Source organism: Saimiri boliviensis, chromosome 14, assembly GCF_048565385.1.
Source record: "Saimiri boliviensis isolate mSaiBol1 chromosome 14, mSaiBol1.pri, whole genome shotgun sequence".
Taxonomy (NCBI): Eukaryota; Metazoa; Chordata; class Mammalia; order Primates; family Cebidae; genus Saimiri; species Saimiri boliviensis.
Window position 1 is genome coordinate 47,264,974 of NC_133462.1, and position 20,284 is coordinate 47,285,257.

The 20,284-nt window shown below is 52.2% G+C and overlaps 1 protein-coding gene across 7 annotated transcripts in view; it reads right to left on the minus strand.

Annotated features, from left to right (window-relative positions):
* Positions 1–20,284, minus strand: part of TMCC2 (transmembrane and coiled-coil domain family 2) — a 47,555-nt gene that overhangs the window by 13,446 nt on the left and 13,825 nt on the right. For 2 of the 7 annotated variants that reach the window (XM_003938328.3, XM_010348964.3), the window contains one exon: positions 18,678–19,241. In XM_003938328.3, coding sequence (XP_003938377.1) covers positions 18,678–19,241 — 564 coding nt within the window. Of the gene's footprint in view, positions 1–3,578; positions 4,327–4,507; positions 5,542–14,102; positions 15,914–18,677; positions 19,242–20,284 lie in introns of those variants that run through there. The other 5 variants (XM_074384930.1, XM_074384934.1, XM_074384932.1 and 2 more) reach the window with 5 other exon arrangements.

Below are 20,284 nucleotides of genomic sequence, written 5' to 3' on the forward strand. Positions count from 1 at the left end.
TCATTTGTACACAGATGCTCACAGCAGCAGTGTTCACAATTGCCAAAAGGTGGACACAACTCAGATGTCCACTAACTGATGAATGGGTCAACAAAATGTGGTATTTCCTGTAACGAAATACTATTTGGTCACAAAAGAAACAGAGTGCTGATAATGCTTCAGCATGGATGAACCTCAAAAACACGACGCTCAGTGAAGGAAGCCAGATGAGAAAGGCCATTATGAATGATTCCGTTATATGAAATATCCGGAATAGTTAAATCCACAGACAGAAAGCTGATTAGTGGCTGCAGGGGGCTGCAGTGGGGGTGGGGGAACAATGGGGAGTGATGGCTTAATGCGTGCAGGGTTTCCTTGGGGTTGCCGAAAATGTTTAATGAGCAGATGTTTAAAAACTGGGTGTGGAAGGCCAGGGTCCTCCACTGGCCTGGGCCAAAGTTCCCACCACTGTCCCACTACAGTGTGGGTCTGCGGGAGGGTCTCTGGGTCCTTCACCTCACTGTGTCATGTCAGAAGAGCAGCAGCTCTTCCTAACACACTCCCAATCCCCCTGACCTGCAGCTGGTTGACTAAAAAGAGCAGGACAGACACTCGATCCCCAGTCACTAGCACACAGAAATGCCCAGGGTTCCCCAGCCCAGAGCCAGGCACAGGTGGGCTACACAGGTACCACTGTTCCTCTCTCCAAACCATCACAAAGTCCTGTTTGGCCCATGCCACGCAGCTGTCTGTCCATGCCCAGCCACCAGCACCACACCTGGAGTTGTGGCCCCCACACCATGACCTCCTGACTCCACTCTCCTGCCTGAGACGGGCTGGCCGCTCCACAGGTACCTGACTCCAGAGTAATCCCTGTGAATGGGCTGGGCAAGTTCTAAGAAGAGAACTATGGAGGGAGAGTCATGATCCCCATCCACACCTGACTGGCCCCTGCTCAGGGAGCTACCAGCCAGGGCCATACATCTCACGCTACACAAAGGTTGAAGGTTAAGAAGTGCTGATGAATGTTCTGGATGAGCCAGAGCTGGGATGTTCTCTCAAGTGTCCAAGACCCAACTTCCTCTATTCCTCTTCCTGCTCCAGTGAGATCTACCCTCGGCCTAATGCACATCTGGGGGAACCCCTCCACATGGCCTTGGTGGCATCCCAGACTTGCCCCTCTGGCCCCTTTCGCAACGCTCAATGAAGCTGGATTAGGCTCTCTGCCAGATTATAAGGAGCTGCCGGGTCAGGGCTTCCCAGCCCTGGCTCCTGTGGCCTTCCTGGGGCTCCCGCCTCCTCCCAGGGCCTGAACTCAGTGTCCTTGTGTCAACCCGGCCCTGGACATGGGACATCAGTGCTTCTCACACACTAGCCCAGCAGCCTGGATCTCTGAGACCTGGGAGGCACACAGTAAACACTGTTGGGACAGAAAGTATCCAGGCTTAAGTGAAGCTGTCTGGAGGGAGGGGAAGGGCACTAGCTATGTACATTGGGAAATGTGAATCGTAGTTCTCTTTCTTCAGTAATGTAAATGCATTAAGCAATTTTCAAGATGAACCACAGAAACAGCTGCCACATGCAAGAAATACGTGCTCCACACCTGTGCTCCCAGTTACACGAGAGATCTGTACCTCTGACCCTCTTCTCCCGAGGCAGGCAGGCTCTTTCCAGATTCACAAAGAGCCCCGATTAGGATCCCCACAGCAGGGTAACAGGGAGGAAGGGGCCTTCTCATGCTAGCCATCTGCTAAGGAGTTGGAAAGACAATATAAGGTCACTCTTAGATGGAAGAAAAAAAAAGAAAGAAAAAGGTTTGGGGGTTTCTATGCTTCCTTTTAGTAAAGCAGAGCAGCCCAGTCACCTGGGAACAATGGAGTCAGGTGTCAGTCCTCACTTGTCTATGGGTCTGGACAAGCAGGCCAAGGACCATGCAGAACACGGCTCTTGGGAGCAAGGTCTGGGCTTCCAGTGGGTCAGAGCCCAGCAGGCGAGCGTGGCCCTGGGGCTGGCAGGCCTGGGTGACTCAGCAGAGATGCTCCAATCTGCTGACTGCTGCCCCGTGACTCTGATTTCAGCAGCCCTCTCCGGATAAAGAACACTCAGATTCCCTTTGTAACTCATTCCCGATGGAAAGGGAGGTCAACCAGATTCGGATGGAGAGGAAAACCTATGGCCAGCTAAAATCCTTCAACCCGAAGAGGTTGTATGACTTTATGGTAAAGTTGGGAGAGAGGGAGCCTGACATTCTCCATACTAAACCAACATTCCAGCAAGACCAGGCTGGAAAAATTATTCCAACTCTTAGTCCTGAAGTCGGAGGCTTCTCCCATTTCATTTTCCCAACTCAGCAGGAACAGCCCGGTGGGGCTGGTGGCTCTCTGCCCTCCTGGTGGGGATACGTGGGCAACAGGAAGCTGCTCACTCCAGCTCTGGATGTGTCATCACAGCTAACCCGGGCACTCCCAGGTGGGCAAAGGGGTGGGGGAGGAAAAAGAGCCTACCTATCGGTTTAATTGGTGCCTGGGAGCCTAAGCGGCTTTTCTCCAGAGGGCAGCCACGTGCTTAGATACTGAATGGGGCACATGTGGGGCAGTATGGATCTGAGTCAGTTCGACAGGGCAACAGCAGGGTGACAAAACCCCTGTAGCAAGGCCCCAGCTGCCACATGGGGGGTTTGAGGGGCAGAGCAAGCCCTCAGGAGCTTTAAAAGGCATTTTGCTTTCCTACAAGGGGATTCCAGGTGCAAACTACCAAGAAACAAGGAAACTCACTCACTCATCCTTTCAAGCAGCACCTACTCACCTCCAAGCAGTGAGGGCAAGCTGCCTATTATCAGCTGACACCAGGTAGAGGCTTCCATCTGCCACCTGCTGTAGCCAGCAAGTTCTTCCTCCTGCCCTGAGCCTGTCCTGGTGGAAACGCTCCTCTCATCTAACCCCTGGCTTCTCGCCCCTTCCATGAGGGCCAGCCCTCAGTTCTGATGAAAACTACATCCTCCTCTCAGTGTCTGCCCTTCAGAGAACAAAGCCCTTTTGTCCAGGAAATGTCCTGCACCCTCCTCATCTCCTCACACCCACAGATCCCAGTTGGCGCCCCAAGCCACCCTCTCATCTTGGGGCCTTCTCCATTCTCCATCCTCTGAATTCTCTAGAAACTCTTAAGTACCCAAACGTTTACTCATTCTGGCCTCTTCCACTGTCTCCCTGGGGTCAGCACTCACTGGACCTTCACAATCCCCGTCCCTGTCCCTGTTTCTCCATAGACAGAAGCGACCACAACCAGGAACAACATTGCACTTAAGTGCCTTGGCCCCAGTTGAAGCGCCACTTGGCTACAGGGTTCTGGAGGCATCTCTGCCAGGGTTCACTTGCCCTCCTGCACAGGGCGCCCACACCCAGCCCCAGGGGCTCTCCCAGCATTTGGCAGCTCCTCCCTTCTCCCACCCACAAACCATTCTCTATAGCTGGAGGAGAGCTCCCTCAGAGCCCAGACTGTAAGCACAACCCACCTGACTAGCTGCAGAACAGGCTTCTGCCCACTCCCCAACCCCACCCCACCTGATGCAATTCTCTCCTTCCATCCATCAGGGGCCTCACCTGTGTGAGCACTGTTTCCCGAAGCCGTGCTGGCGACGAGGTGCCCGGGGCTCTGAGGCCCCAGCTGTCTGTGGACTGTGTCAGGCCCCCGGGGTCACAGACCCTGGGCAGCACTGGGCTTGCTGCAGGAAGCCGGGGCCTGCGAGCAGGTGTGCCTGAGCTCCCAGGCTCTGCAGCCGCCATCTCCAGACTGAGGCACAGCCTGGGGATTAGGGGCGGATTGCTCTGGGAGATTTCCCCCTCCCCTGGGGCTCACGGGCTGCTCCTTCCCATCTGGCAGGAGACATGGAGGATCGCCGAGCACGGGAGGACCAGGTTCTGATGAGGTGCCCCTCCCCAAGTCCAGCTGTTCCACTGCGAGGTGTGGATAAGGATGCCCAGGTGTGACAGGCATCAACAAGCAGGGGTAAGGGGGGGCGCCAAGGGGGGATGTGCACGAGGACACATGACATGTGCACCTGCGTCCTTCAACCACCCCGAAGACAGGCACTCCACCTCACCCCTCCCAACTCACAGAAATGCCTCCCATGATCAGAAGCCCCTCTCACAAACAGAGCAGTCTCATGGATTCAGAATGGAAGTGAGCCTCCCAGCCAGCCTTCCAGGATAGGGAGGAGCTCTCCGAAGCCAAGAAGACTGGAGTCTGGAGGGGGCTCCCTGGCAGATGTAACACAGCCAGCTCCACCCAGAGTCCCCTCCTCCTCCCCACGCTGCCCTGCCCGTTGGCTTAAGGCACCATCACTTCCAAGGCAGCTTCTCTACTCAATTAACCTTACCAGGGGAATTCTTCCGCCCTGAGATCCTGTCCCAGAACTCCACTCTCTGCCCTGGACACCATTGGCCACTTCTCTACTAGCTTCTGCTTCCCAGTCTCCGCCAGCATTGCCCAGGCAAAAATATCCAAAATAAAACACAGATGGCAAACTCACAGCAGTCTCTACCTCCTTGGACTTCATCTTGACAGTCCCAGCAGGAAATTCTGTGAGTGGCCAGCAGAGGGGGACAGAGGTCCACAGTTGAGGACAATGGGCAGTGAGCAGTGTGACCAGGTGGCCAGCTGAGTCCTGGGGCCTGGTGGGTCTCTCGAATGGCAGCTTCCCACAGCAGAACTGTCATTCAGAAAGACGAGGATTCTGTACCCACTTGAGCCTAGTGAGGGACTCCGGGCTTAAATACTGAGGGTCAACCCACGTCACGTTGACTGGGTAGTCCCAAATTCAAGGAGGTGTGAAGAGATAAGGGCCCAGTGCTATCTCTGGAAGCCAGTGCCAGGGCTTGCAGCCAAAATCACCCATGATCAGGGGTCCCCATACCCTGGGCTCATGGAAACTACACAAACATTTGTGGTTGGCCAGTGATGTGGGGTTTGTGAGCACAGAAGCCTGGCAAAGCATATTACATAGGTCCCAATTTCTGGGGCGAGCTTTGACCTATGTAGGGCCAGGGAACACTTCTGGCAGTTCCCCTACTTCTGTAAACGATCCCCCTCCTGTGGTACTGGGTCTTGACTTTATGTGTTGGCACCAAGCACTGTTCCTGCATAAGTTATTTGTAAATAGGTCTTATGCCCCTGTTAAATGATAAGGAAGGCAGGGATCAGATCTTATGCCTAGCATAAGACGGATCCTTGCTCAATAGTGGTATCGTAGAATGATGAAGTGATCTCTCATTTAGCTGCCCTGAAAGGCATGAAAGGCAGTCCGTCCATTGCAGTTCTAACTCCGGCAGCAAAAGACAGTTTGGTCTTCTCACACTCAAGATATGCCTTCTCTGCCCGCTTCCTACTAGGCCCCACCAAGCTAGGAATTTTTTTTTTTTTTTTTTTTTTTTTGAGACAGGATCTCACTCTGTTGCTCCGGCCAGAGTGCAGTGGCATGACCACAGCTGACTACAGCAGCCTCAACCTCCCAGGCTCAAGCAGTCTTCCTACCTCAGCCACCTGAGTAGCTAGGACTACTGGTGTGTGCCACCATGTCCAGCTAATTTTTGTAGAGATGGGGTTTCACCATCATGATCAGGCTGAACTTGAACTCCTGAGTACAAACCATCTGCTTCCCCCGGCCTCCCAAAGTTCTGGGATTACAGGCGTAAGCCAGCATGCCCAGTCCAAGATAAGATTTTTAACTTTTTCTTATTAAGCAGAGGAAGAGAAAGAGAAGGCAGTGGCAGCAGGAGACAGAGGTGGGGAGGGGCTGAGTGAGCTGGGAGCCCTCGGGTTCTCTCTGCATGGTAGGTCTCTCTCTGTGCTTCCTGGGATCAGGAGGGCTCAGAAGCAACAGAGTTTCCTGCAGGCTGCATTGCACCACCAGAATGAACCGGGGAGAGCTGCCCCCAGCACAGGTACCTGGCAGTTCCCTAATGGGAGGTTTTAGCTCTACTCCAAGACCGACTTACCCATCAGCACAATAACTGAACAGCAGGAAACCAGGGGTTCAGTAGTGAACTAACAGTCTGCTAGGAGAAAAAGAGCCAACAGGAACTGGGGACTGTCTGCCAGGCAAGCTAGCAGGAGAGCAAGCCTCTTCTGAGGCTGCTCTTGTCTTTATACACGAGAAGTGTTCCCAAATCTGCCAGGGATGCAGAGCTTCCTGTGGTGGGGGTGGGAACAGAGAACCCAAAGCACGGTGGCATGGGGAGAACGACCCTGCACGGCCCTGGGCACAAGACTCGCTTCCATGCTAAGTGACCTTGGTCAAGTCACTGTAGGCGCTGAGACTGTTTCCACAAATGTGATGGGAGGAGTGTATAAAGAGAGGGGGTTCAGGTGAATGTGTCTCGCAGGAAGATGTGCCAGAGCTGGGCTCGTGGGGCACTGGATGAGCCTTTCAGTGGCTCAGAGTGTCTGGGAGTCAGAAGACCTGGTCTAAATCCTCACCCTGCTGCTCGCTGGCTATGCGGCCTCCACATCCGTGCCACTTCACAACTGCGACAGGAGGCCAGAGCAACTACATAGCAGCAGCCTGGATGAGGCAGCCTTAGGGAGTGAGACCAGTGGCATCGGGAGATGGAGGAGAGGGTGAATAAGCCAAGCCTCGGAGACTCTGTGCCGCGAGTCTCACTTCTGGCTCCAAATGGTGCATAGGACCATTATCTCCCAGGGACCTCGTGCAAATGCATGACAGTTGGTAAGTTTTATGGAAATAGGTGATTGGTTCTGGTCCTGAAGCTCCCTCACCGTGGGTGTATGTGCACATGCATACACAAACCACAAACCACAGTATTCCAGATATCGTACCTGGAAGACTTGGTCTAAAACAGAAAAAGCCAAAGAAGTAGCTGCCACTGAGAGCGAAGTTAAGAGAGCGGCAGGCAGACCTGGGAAAAGCTGCCAAGGGCACTGACGCAGCGGGCTCTGAGAGGACGCTGGTCGCAAAGCAGCTCTTCTTTTGCAAAGAAAAGGAGCCGTGGAGTAAGCCGCATCACGGGCACTTCCTGGTCAGTCTCCAACACCTCTGGGCCACATCCTCTCTGGCCTGGCAGAGATGGAGACCATATCTCAGTGACACAGAGTGATCGCTATCAATTCACAGGATGGGCAGCTGAGCTGTGGCAGGGGGTCTCTGGCTTCACTCTTTCTACCCTTCCACGTTGAGCCTGAGGTGGGGGTGACAGATGGGCTCCTGTCGTCTTAGAAGGGTGGACTGGAGGGAAGCCCAGGTCCTGGGCACAGGCTCTTCTCTGCATGCCCGAAGGTCTCAGACCTTTTACTGGGTTCCCCTTTGTTTGGTTTTTTTCTTCCATATCCTTCTGCCTCTTCCCTTAATTTTATGCCATGCCCCTTCTTCAATACTGTTTAAATCTTAAACTTTTTATTTTCTCTTCCTTTGCCTTGTTGTTATTCTTCAGTTCTCTCCCTGCTGCCCTTTTAAAATGATCTTATTTTTCTTTCTTTTTCTTTTAGAGAAAGGGTCTCATTATTTCCCCTAAGCTGGAGTGCCATAGTATGATCATGGTTCACTGCAGCCTCACACTCTGGGGCTTAGGCCATCCTCTGCCTCAGCCTCCCAAGTAGCTGGGACTGCAGGTCCATGTCACCACACTCAGCTAATTTTTTTCCTTTTTTTTTTTTTTTTTTTTGAGACGGAGTTTCGCTCTTGTTACCCAGGCTGGAGTGCAATGGCGCGATCTCGGCTCACCGCAACCTCCGCCTCCTGGGCTCAGGCAATTCTCCTGCCTCAGCCTCCTGAGTAGCTGGGATTACAGGCACGTGCCACCATGCCCAGCTAATTTTTTTGTATTTTTAGTAGAGACGGGGTTTCACCATGTTGACCAGGATGGTCTCGATCTCTCGACCTTGTGATCCACCCGCCTCGGCCTCCCAAAGTGCTGGGATTACAGGCTTGAGCCACCGCGCCCGGCCTTTTTCCTTTTTTTTTAAGAGAGACAAGGTCTCACTATGTTGCCCAGGCTGGCCTTGAACTTCTGGCCTCAAGTGATCATCCTGCCTTGGCCTCCCAAAGCACTGGGATTACAGGCATGAGCCACTGCACCTGGCCTACTTTGTTTTCTCTTAAAAAATAAAAATCACAAACCACACATTTTTAAGGCTGGGAAAGTAGAGAAGTCACGGGCTTTAGGAGCAAAGAACCACACTGAAAAGCAGCTGAATTTAGTAGCTTAGAATACAAGGTGAGGCCTTAAAAAATCTCAGGCCCCAAATGTGCTGTGAAAATCTCCCAGTGAGGATTCCTCTTTGAAAGGCTGGCAGCTTCTCTGATGCTCACCAAGCCTGCTTGGAAATGGAGATTTGGAAAGTGGTCACTATTCAGAGATTCCCTCCTCAAGTATTCACTTTCAGACCCAGCCAGAAGGTGCATCTTCTTAGAAACACACGTGACCAAAGAGCCCTGCTTCCCCCACCACCCCAGGGAAATGCAGGAAGAAGGATAATATTCTTCAGTGTGAACGGCAGCAATCAAGGCGGGCAGGCTTCCTAGGAGCATGTGGATGGGCACAGCTGTGTGAGCTGGGAAAAAAGACAGATCGGGCCAGAGTGGAGGAAGCTGCAGGCACCCACACTCACATACCAGCCACCTTTCAGCGGCTTCCAGGGAGGGAACCCATCTCTCCTGCTGTCCTCTCCCCATCTAATGCCACAGACACTCCTGTTTAGGGAGCCCTTCTTGGGCACAGACATGAGCCCACTTGTTGGGCAGTGAACAGAACCACTTACCTAAGTCACTTTTAGGCAAATCAAACTCTATACCAGGCAGGTAGGAAAGACGGATGATTTCATGCCTTTACAGTCACTGTCCCTGGAGGAGGCTTTACTGGCAACAGGCCCAAGAGAAAGTGACCGGAAAGGAAGCGGCATCTTCTTTTTGGGCAACTTTTAGGAAGCAGAGCACCCTCTACCGCACCCTATTTGCCAGGAATAATTTGGAATAATTCCTTTCTAAAAGCAGAGCATTGAAACACCAAATTCTGGTGCGCTCCTGCTGACTCAAGGGCTCAGTGCATACCATGAGCTGATGTGACTGAATGAAAAATGTGTGTGAACGCATCCTGCAAACTGTGGCATGCTGTTCAGCTGACTGTTGATGCCAGGAAGGCTTTCAAAAGGACATGAGTGGCACCTCTTGGGGGGCATGCCCATGAGCCACTGTGCCCCTGAGAAGTCAGGACAGGCACAGGGCCCAGATTATATTTGGATCTGAGGCTACCTTCTCAGGCAATGAAGAAACCTTATATGATGAAGTTAATGTTACAGAGTGCTTGTCTTTCCAGGGCAGGATTCGCCTTTCCAGCTGCCCAAAGGAGGCCTCCTGGTCACAGTATCACCTTGGGTCTGATTCAGCTCCTGCTGAGCCTGCTGAATTATTGACTAGCTATGGACACTAGCCCAGCTCTAGGGTCCCAGCCGTGGGTTATCTGGAGAGCTGTAAGGAAGAGGAAAGGGAACGGAAGAGTGAGAACTCCTGGAATCAGACCTGGAGGGAGATCAAAGAGGACGAGAGCAGTAGGGAGCAGGGGGCCTCTTGGTTGGCGGAAAGATCTGGGAAACAGACTAGGGGCGCAAGAGCCTGTCCCTGGACAGAGAAGGGAAGTAGGAGAAGGCTACCATCCCCAGAAACGACACTCACTTCCCCAACTCCCTGCTGCAGCTTGGGGGAGCTTCTGGTGCCCTAGGAGCCTAGAAAGAACGCAATGGGGTGTGTGCGTTCATTTGTGCTTCTAATTCAGAGCCCTCTGCCCTGTGAGGTATAAAGAGAAAGCCCAAAATGTGCCTATGAAAAGAAGAGAGAGAAGAAGGGATCAGGTTAATGATACTGTATTTCCATTGCCTCATCTGGCACCAGAGGGGACCAGCGTCACGTTTCTCATCTCAGGGATGTGGCGGATCCAGGGAAGAATGTGCTGGGTAGCTGGGGAGGCCTGAGCCAACTCCCATGACCCAGCCCACATCACCAGCGCCGGCTCCTCGCTGTCTGGAACCCGATGACAGACAGCTTCTCTTGCTGACTGCTACCAGCCCTGGCATAGGGTTCTGACACCTGAACCCTGCGTATGCCTTCCCCTTGGGCAGCCCTGGCATGTGTCCCAGAGAGCCGAGGCCCAGCACATACATGGCTGGCCTCTCCCATCTGTGTCTGCAGACAGAGAGCTTGTCTCCCACAAAGGTTTTGCCTGAGCTTAGGGACAAAGGGGTCAAGAAGGCATGACCTCACATCTTGGCTAGGTAACTTGGAAGTTATCGAATTTTGCCCCCTGTATCCTAGCGATTTCTGCACTCCCAGATGCCAGAGCTAATCTGGAGAATACTGGGTATTTTCTTTCTTTCTTTTTCATTTTCTGAGATGGAGTTTTGCTCTTGCTGCCCAGGCTGGAGAGTAATGGCATGATCTTGGCTCACTGCAACCTCCACCTCCCAGGTTCAAGAGATTCTCCTGCCTCAGCCTCTGGAGTAGCTGGGATTACAGGCATGTGCCACCACACCTGGCTAATTTTTGTATTTTTAGTAGAGACAGGGTTTCGCCACATTGGCCAAGCTGGTCTCGAACTCCTGACCTCAGGTGATCCACCTACCTCGGCCTTCCAAAGTGCTGGGATTTCAGGTGTGAGCCACCGTGCCTGGCAAATATTTTCAATCTAGAAAGAAAGTCAGTGGGTGTCAGTGGGGAAAAGATGCATAAAGAGGCCAGTGACCTGCTGGCTGATTCTGTCTGAAAAGTCAAGAGGACGCTGCAGCTTATGATCTCTGGTGTCAGAGCTTGAGGTCAGAAACAGAGTCCTCACTTTTGGCCCCTCTCCTAATTGGACATGACCCCTATAAGGCAAAGGGCTTCACCTGAACATGAGGAATTCAAATCAGACTAAAGGAAGAAACTTCTTAGATCTCCAGGCACAAAAGGATATACAGCTGTGCTGGGACCCCACGGCCTCTGGGGAATAGGGGCTTTGAATCACTGAGACAGGGAGCAGCAATTCATGGCAAATCACACAGCTGCCCTGGCCTGCCCTGGTGAATGGCTCACATCACAGGCATGGCCTTGAAAGGCCCCTCTGAGGCTGGTGGTCTGGCTGCCTCTGGCTCTCCCTCTGCCCAAGGGACCTTCCCATGCAGACAGGAAGAGAGAAGGGCAGAAGAGATGAGATGGGGTGGGGGAGGGGAGCAGAGGAGGCGGTGGTCCTCCACCGCTCCTGGGTGTGAGGGACGGCAGGCTGGCAGAGGCTGGAGCATGTACGTGCATGGCTCTGTGACTCAGAAGATAGATGCATTCACGTGAACAGACAGAGTGGCCCGGCTGGGCCCCTTCAGCCTCCCATGCAACTGGGCCTGCAAGCTCAGATACATCAAGGGCCCCCACACCCAGCTGGCTGAGTGGTCATATTTGGAAACCTCTCTCAGCAGAGCCCGCCCCACCCAGCTCTGAACCAGCAGACTCTCAGACATAAACAAACCAAGGCCCCTGGTCAGCTGCCAAGATCTGTCTTCTTAGCAGGGTGGGGGGGCCTCACTCACCATCCTTCAGAGTAAACAGGGGTGCTTATTGATGCTGGGGCAGAGAAGAAATCTTATTGGATAAATCTGGTGTGGGAGTGGACAGACAGCACAGGGCATTCAGAGTCTGCTCTGGCCTAGGGTGACGGGCTGAACTCCACTGGCTTTCCTGTCTGGGGCCTGGAGATAACACCTCCATGAGGCCACAGGGAAGCATCCAGTCAGGAGGTTTCATCATTCCGCCCTCCTCACTTCACCTGCAGCACGACTAGGGAGGTCCTGGCCCTCTCCTCCCTGCCTGCTCTCAAAGCCAGGACCTGTCCTACGTTCTCCTGCCCCTAGCACTCCAGTCTCCTAAAACCATCCAGAAGCCCTCCCAGCTCCGCCCCGTGCTGCTTCTCAGCCACACTGCAGGAGAAGAAGGGGTGAGCACAGGGGCTGGGTGGCTGTAAACCCAGCACTCCTGCGCTGCGTCCCCTCCTGACACTCCATGCACAAGCCCGGGGTCAGCTGGGGAGAGGTTCTGAACAAGGTGAGAAGGAACTGATGCTCAACCAGACGAGATGAGAGAAGGGGAATTCAACCCTCTGACCCTATGTTTTCCAGGAACTGCTGTTCGAGAAAAGAAGAGGAAGAAGAGGGTGGGGACCACATCTGTTTTCTGAAGAGCCACATGGCCCACCTCCATCTCTAGTCTCCAGGGCTTCTGCTTCCCAGAGGTTAAGGCGACACACGGATGGGGACCCCGCATTCTCTAATCACCTGCCAATGCCCAAGTGCACTCATAATTGATGACCATTTTTTGCCCAGGTGAACCCACAATTGATGTAAGACAGAGAGAGGAGTTACTTTTCTCTGTGTCACATACACAGAAGAAAGCAGAATGGCGAGGCCGAGATGACAATTTTTTTTTTTAATGGAGACAGGATCTCAGTCTGTCACCCAGAATGGAGTGCAGTGGTATGATCACGGCTGACTGCAGCTTCAACCTCCTGGGCTCAAGTGATCCTCCCACCTCAGCCTCCGACGCAGCTGGGGCTACATGTGTACACTATCACACCCAGCTACAGGTGCACCACAACATGGTCTTACCGTATTCCCAGGCCGGTCTCAACTCCTAGGCTCAAGTGATCCACCCATCTCAGCCTCTCAAAGTACAAGGATTACAGCACCCAGCTAACGATGTTTTTTGTTTGTTTGTTTGTTTGTTTTTAAACAGGGCAATAATTGAAGGCACAACCTCAAAGACAACTAAGTGGATCTAGCAGGAACAACCCACAGCCAATTACTAGCACCAAGGCTGAGCTGCTTCCCTGGACCACGAGCTCCTATCTGACCCCCGTCACACCCTGTTCCCCTTGGGGTTTGAGTCCTCTATTTTCTTGGGTGGGGCTGGGGTGAGCCTCTCCAGGACAGCTGAGGAACTTCAGCTGCCTCCAGGGTGTTTCAGTAACTCAACCCCGACAGGGCTGCTCTGGTCCGAAAGCCAGCTGGTAAGTTCTAAACAATGGCAAAGGGTGTGGGGAGTGGGGGAGGCTTATGAATTAAAAATAGATGCTAGTAACCGCCAGGGATCTTGCAGAGAGCATGTGGGGCTGTGTTTACTAGGAAAAGAATACCTCCTATTCATGCCCAGAGATCAGGGCAGAACCACTACTGCTTCTCACACCAGCCCAGGGCCTCTGGGTCTGAGGAGTCAGCTGACAGCAGGGTTTGCTGATAGCTGGAAGACCCCTTTCCTCTGTGATAGGGAGGCACCTTTCTCTCCTCAGAACCCCCAGGGCCACACCCATTCCTGGAGAGACAGCTCCCGGTCTGGAATGCTATGTAACTGAAGGGGAAATAGCAACCAAGAGATAAAATCATCCTTCTCGGCTGAGGCAAACCTGCTCTCCATAGACTTTGCATAAAATGGTCCCCAGCCGGATTCAGTGACATCACATCTCAGATGAGTCTTGGGTACAGACTTGTCCCTTGTCTCCCTGCTGTGACCTAGCTGGGTGCCCTAGGCAAGCAGTCTCTTGATTCCTCTAGGCCTTAGTCTATTCATCTGTAAAACAGAGACAACACCTGCTTTGCCAACTTCACAGTATGTTATAAAGATCAACCAGGCCATACATCTAACAAAGCCGAGGGTTCTAAAGAAGGATATAAAATAGTCACAAGAACAACTATTTTCCCCATTATTACCCTGAACCCAGGGAACTGTCCCCTCATCAGGTCACCCAAAGTCTCTGGGTTTGGTCTTCCAAAAGCATCAAAAAAAGAGTTCCTCCCTCCCATCTGGGTATCTTGAACACAGTGAGCCATGTGGCAGAGCCCCACAGAGAAGCTCCCCAGCTAATGAGCCTGCCCCGCTTCCCCCAGGACCCTACAAACATCAACACCCCTTCACCAGCTCCCCACAGTGCCCACCACCCATACCAACATCGTCCCCCTTCTCAGGTGGTCTTCATGGGAGCCCTGGGCAATCAAAGATGCACGGTTCACATTTTCCCTCCTCATAAAATAGCTGCATACCAGAAACTCCTGCTTGACAGGATTTTTCTAATTCGATTTTTAAAATGTATTCATTGACTCACCCATGAGAGGTGGGCCTGGCTGCCTCTACACCCAGAGTGCCTGCTCAGGGAGGGCTGAACAACCTGGTTCATTCTGCTGGGCTCCTCCAGCTCTCAATTTCACAAAGCCACGCCACCCTTTTAGCCAAAGCATGCAGAGCTCCTCACTCTGAGAACAGACTTCTCCCCAGTGGAGGCTGGGCTTGCAAATGGTTCAGTCCCATCATTTTAAATACTATCTATATGCTGACAACTCCCAAATTTATGCCTCTAGCTTGGATCTCTCCCCAGACTCCAGACTCGTACAGCTGACTGCTTATTTGCCATTTCCACGTGGATGTTTAATAGTCACTTCAAACTGAACGTACCCTAAACGTAGCTCTGATTTCTGCCCCCAACCCCCATCCCTTGCCAGGTTCTCATTCTATTTGCATCTTCTTGACTCGGATAATGGCCATTTCTTCTTTTTGGCTGCCAGGCTGCAAATCCGTGAGCCACATTTAACTCCTCCCTTTCTGTCATGCCCATATAAAATCATCAGAAACCTTTGTGACTTGATCTTTGAAGCCAATCCAGAATCCAGCTACTCTGCCCCACCCCCAGAGTAGTTCAACAGCTTCTGAACCAGATGCCCTGCTCACACCCGGTTACAGCACTTTGGGAGGCTAAGGAGGCTGGATCACCTGAGGTCAGGCGTTCAAGACCAGCCTGGCCAACATGTCGAAACCCCATCTCTACCAAAAATACAAAAATTAGCTGAACGAGGTGGCGGGCACCTGTAATCCCAGCTACTCCGACGGCTGAGGCATGAGAATAGCTTGAACACAGGAGGTGGAGGTTGCAGTGAGCCGAGATGGGTGACAGAGCAAGACTCCGTCTCAAAAAAAAAAAAAAAATTGGGTTAGCTGTCTCACAGGATGGCTTTAATGAATTCATGAAACGATGTCTACAAAAGCACTTTCTATGCTGGAAAAGTGCAAAACCAAACCAGAGCTGCTCTACAGTGCCAGGCACACAGCATACACACAAATGCCTGCTGAATGAATGAACATCCAAACATTTTCAAATGTCAACATGCACAAGAACTTGAGAAACAGTCTGTGTTGACGAGAGGACAATTTAAAACCGTGTGTGGAGACAGATCCGCTCTGGTGATCATCTAAGGTAAAAACAACTTTACACCAGAGTTTCCCTTGGAACTTTGATGCTGGAAAACCCACGAGGCCTCACACCCCCCACATGTAGAACTGTTTGGTCTTCCATCATGTCTCCTACTCTCACTTCCACTTGAGCCATCTTCTCTCTCATCTGCCCTCCCACCGGACCTTCCAGACTCTTCCTTCCACAACAGACAAGCTGCCTCCAGGCTTTTATTGCAGCTCCACTTGCTCTGGAGCCCTCGTTCATCCCAGTGACCTTTGCTTGCTCTTTCTCCCTCATTCCGTGCCCCGTGGAGATGGGACCCGTCCTGCACTCAGTGTTGCTTCAGCCCAGCCTCCTCGGAGGTCCCTGCCATTCCACTCTTCTTCCCCAGCCTCCAGTCACCGAAGCCACCTGCTGCCCTCCTTCCTGACCACTGCCCTGGGGGGCATCTCCAGGTCATGTGGACAGCCCATCCCACAACCTAACCTCTCAGCTCTCGCCACTGCAGATTATCTTTCCATTCATTCCTTGTCTGCCATGCTCTATGAGTATATTCTGACCTTTATCAGAACATACTGACAAAAGTCAGTATATTTCCCTCCCCCCAAGTCATACACTCCCATGTCCTCTCCTGTCTCTCTTACTCTTTATTCTTAATGCACCTGCTCCGCCACTCCCTCAGTACCCTCATCTCCTTTTCTCCACACTCAGCCTTCTCCTATCCCCACCTCCTTCTCTGCCAGCCAAGGTTTCGAGGTCCAACCCTGTGAGCATTCTCTGACCCCCAACTCCGTTGTCACTCTTGACCTTTCAACATGCCCTCCCAGCAACCCCCAACCCTGGATTAGCGTGATAATCCTTCAGCTGTGTTCCTACCCTCTGGCTAGGACCACTAGAGAGAAAACAAATCACAACTGCGAGGGTGCTGCCAGCACAAATTACAAGCCTCTACAACACCAGACAGGTCACCCGTGAGTTCCTGCTCAGAGCCTTGCTCTGCCCCAAGCCAAAATCTTTACTGTCCTCCTCCAGCCAGTCCTTCCACCTCCCTTGCTACTCTCAATAAACAATTGTGCCTTTGGTTTCTTCCTCCACAGAAAATAAAAACAAAGTAAGAATTCATTTCTGCCTCACAGAGGTGACTCTTTGTGACCAAGAATGATGCTGAATTCTGGATCTCACAGCCTCTCACCTGCTCACTGACATCACCCCAACGAGAATTTGGAAGGGCGACCCCTTCGATCTCTCTCTAATAGGGCCCTCTCCAGCCACATGGAAGTGTACGCAGGTGCTTCCCAACTTAACAAAGCCAACAAAAACCAGACTGCCTCCATCTGATGCCCTCCCTCTTTACAGCCAAGCTACACACCTGACTCCACTTCCACCATCTCCTTAATCCACTGAAACTGGCTTCAGTCACCGTTCCCAGTGGCAGCCACTGCTTGCTACTGCCTGTGCACATTTCCAAACCCAGATGTGACCTACCCCTTCTATGCATTTCACTCTGATTACTTCCTCCTCCTTCAAGCTCATTTTCCTTTTGCTCTGCTGCAAGTTCACTTCCACACATCTGACTCCTCTCTCTCAGGCTCCTGGTGCTTGGCCTGTCACTTACATGCAGCTGGATCTGTCCATGGCCTCCTTCCCATTCAACACATCCTCCTTTGAAGATCTCACCCACACCCATGATTTCAACCTCAGCGCCAGCTCCCAGAGCACTGGCCCTGGCCCAGGCCCCTACTCCACCGACCCAACTGCCAGCTGGTCCTCCCTAGCTGGACAGCTCCCACAGGCACTTGCAACTCAACGGGTCCAAAACTGAACTCATCACCCTCCCCACAAAACATGCTCCTTGTCCCATGATTCCTCCACTAGAGAATTCCCCCATTTCTAAAGCCACTAAGCCCATAACCTTAGAATCGCCCTCTATACCTCCCTTTCCTCTGTCTCCTATTTGCTTTCTCACCCACTGCTTCTTTCACTCCCAAACATTTTCTGCACATGGCGCCTTCCTTCCATCCACGCTGCTGCAGCCTAGACTACTGCCCTAGCTCCAAAACTTCCTTGACCCCAGTCCTGTGATCCCTTCCCAATCTACTTTTTTTTTTTTTTTTTTTTTTTGAGGCGAGTCTCACTCTGTCTCGCAGGCTAGAGTGCAGTGGCGCGATCTTGACTCACTGCAACCTCCGCCTCCCGGGTTCAAGCGACTCTCCTGCCTCAGCCTCCCAAGTAGCTGGGAGTACAGGCACCCACCAAAATTAGCCTGGCTTATTTTCGTACTTTTAGTAGAGATGGGGTTTTACCATGTTGGCCAGGGTGATCTCAAACTCCTGACCTCAAGTGATCCACCCGCCTCGGCCTCCTAAAGTGCTGGGATTACAGGTGTGAGCCACCATGCCTGGCCCCAATCTACTCTTTATATTGAGATCCAGAGGGATCTCATCCTGCCAGTTTCCTGCCTAGCACCCTTTGATAGCTTCAGACTACTCCCAGACCCAACATGGCAAGGCCTTTTGTGATATGGCCTCTGCCTATCTGTCAAACCCCCAAAGTGCTAGATGCTCTGGCTACAATGAACCTCTAGTAGCCCCCAGCACCAGATTGAGTGCTTTTGTACATACTATGCCCTCCCTTCCCCCTACCCCTCTCCCAGTTCTTCCCTGGCTAAATTATTCAGCTCAACAGTTTCGTTTCCTTCAGCAGGTCTCTGCCAGCTCCCTGCTCCCTCCACAAGTCCCCTCTCCCCTGAAGCTCCCACAGCAGCTCTCATCTCTGTCCATTCACCCACTTGTCCCCCTCTACAGTGAGCTCCACAAGCCAGCAACACTGGCTTGTTCATTCTTGTAGCACAAAGTCAGGATTCAATAGATACTTCTTGCATGAATAAAAGAACGAATATATAAATTCATGAAGTGCCAAACTAGCTTTTCTCCTTCCAAACCACTCTTCATGGACTCCCTATCTTCTTGGGTTGGTGGAATAGTAAAAATAATACTACACCAGGCTCTATTCCAAGTATTTTACATAAATTAACTCATTTAGTCTTACAGCTGGCCTATTATTATCCCCATTTTCAATTGGTCAACAGGCACAAAGAGGTGAACTGAGTGAGCAGCAGACACAAGGTGGGTTCCAGTCTGTGTATTAAACTACTATACCTAATGTCTCTTGATAGCACATTTAAGGAAAACAAGTCAACATTAATATCAGTACGAGCAAAATGAAATTTTGAAAAACAAAGCCCTGAGGAAACAAAAATTAGCCATTCTGGGAATCATTCTTGTTTTTGGCCTAGTCATACCTGACTCCTTTAACCAAGGCAGACAACTCTGCAGGCAGTAGGGTGTCCTATCTGCCAGGCAGGGCCCCCAGCTCAGCCCTCCAGGTCTCCAGGCCCCCCAGCAGATGGCCCTTTCGTCTGAGTCTCCCCCTACCCCAGAAGGCCCGCCTCACCTTGTCCCCAAGGCCTTCGGCCTCCTCAGCCAGCAGGTACACGTTGCTGCCGTCGGCCAGCAGCAGAGCAGTGTCGGTGGTGGAGGAAGAGCGGGGACGGCACTGGTGCTGGTGCAGGATGGCGGCCAGGCTGCTGTCTTGGGGGGCCTTGCGCAGCAGGTGAGGGCTGCCACGCTGGGGCTCCAGGGAGCTACTCTTGGTGCGCCGGCTGCTGCTCCCGCTGCTGCCGCCCCCACTGCTGCTGTGCAGGCTGGCACCCCGCTTGATGGAGGGCCGGGAGCGGATCTGCTGCAGCACACGGTTGAAGGCGGTGGGCCGGGCAGGGAGATCGTGCAGGGACATGGCATAGGAGACGCGGTGCATCTCTGGAGAGCGCTCCTTCTCATCTGGGGAGTCATGGTCGGACATGCCCTGCTGCTGCTGCTGCTGCTGCTGCTGCTGCTGCTGCTGCTGCTGGGAATCCTGAGACGTCTGGTGCTCCCTTTCCCGAGACCGGCGGCGGCTGTGGAACAGGTGCTTCAGACCGTGGCCAAACATGGAGCCTTCTGACAGCTGCTGGATTTTCTTAAAGGGGAGAGATGAAGAACCCTGGTGAGTGGAAAGCTCTTGATTGCCCAGTCAGTTGGGGGTGAAGGTGAAGGGTCTGTCCTTGGTAGACTGGCATAGCTAATGCAGCCATCTGAACCTGGAAGATCCCCATGGATGGCCTGTCACGCCTAAAAGGTCAGTTTGCAAAAAGGTGGCAACCCAGACCCATCTTTTCATTCCCAAAAAGATGTGCCCACACGGTTTTCCACCAGACATTCCCAGTCAAACTGTGGGTTGGGCGTTTCTACGAATGATGTTCTCAGGGCTTCGGTCTGGGGCTAGTGGCACACATAGCACTTTGCTGCTGGGGTTGTATCCCTCTAGATTGATCCCCCCACCACCAGTCCTCCTTCATTCCAGGCTAGGCATCTCTTCAAGCTGTACTAGCTCTTTCAGGCCACCAAGCATCAATTTCTAAAGATCCCTAATTCCAACACTTCCCTAGGAGAATCAGGGTCATACAATCAGGTTATACTGTTGTAGCAGACACTGCTAATTCCCTACCCAATATCTATTCCTCTTTCTTTCTCACCAACCAAACTGCAAGGACTTAACGCACCTTGCTAAAAATCCCTGCTTCATCAGACTCCCTTGCAGCTAGGAGGAGCCACATGACACAGTTTGGGCCAATGAAAAGCAAGGTGAGTGTTCTGGGAACACTTCTGGTTTCCTGATAAAGGCACTGGCCCTTCCTACTACATCTTCCCATCTGGAATGGGAATGTAGTGTCTGGAGATGCAGTGGCCATTCTGCAACCACAAGGTGACATGGTTGACAATGAAGGCCTGCAACCAGATGGTGGAGCCCAAGGGACAGGCCTGGGAACTTGAAGGTCTATGGAGCCACCAAACCAGTTGTGAACACCTATCCTGGGATTCTTGTTGCATGAAATAAACCTATCTTTGTCTACACAACTCTAGTATGATTTTCTGTTATTTGCAGCCAATTTCATTCCTGATATCGTTGGCAATGAAATAAACTTTACTTCTATAAGCAAACCTTGTGACATAGTCAGTAAT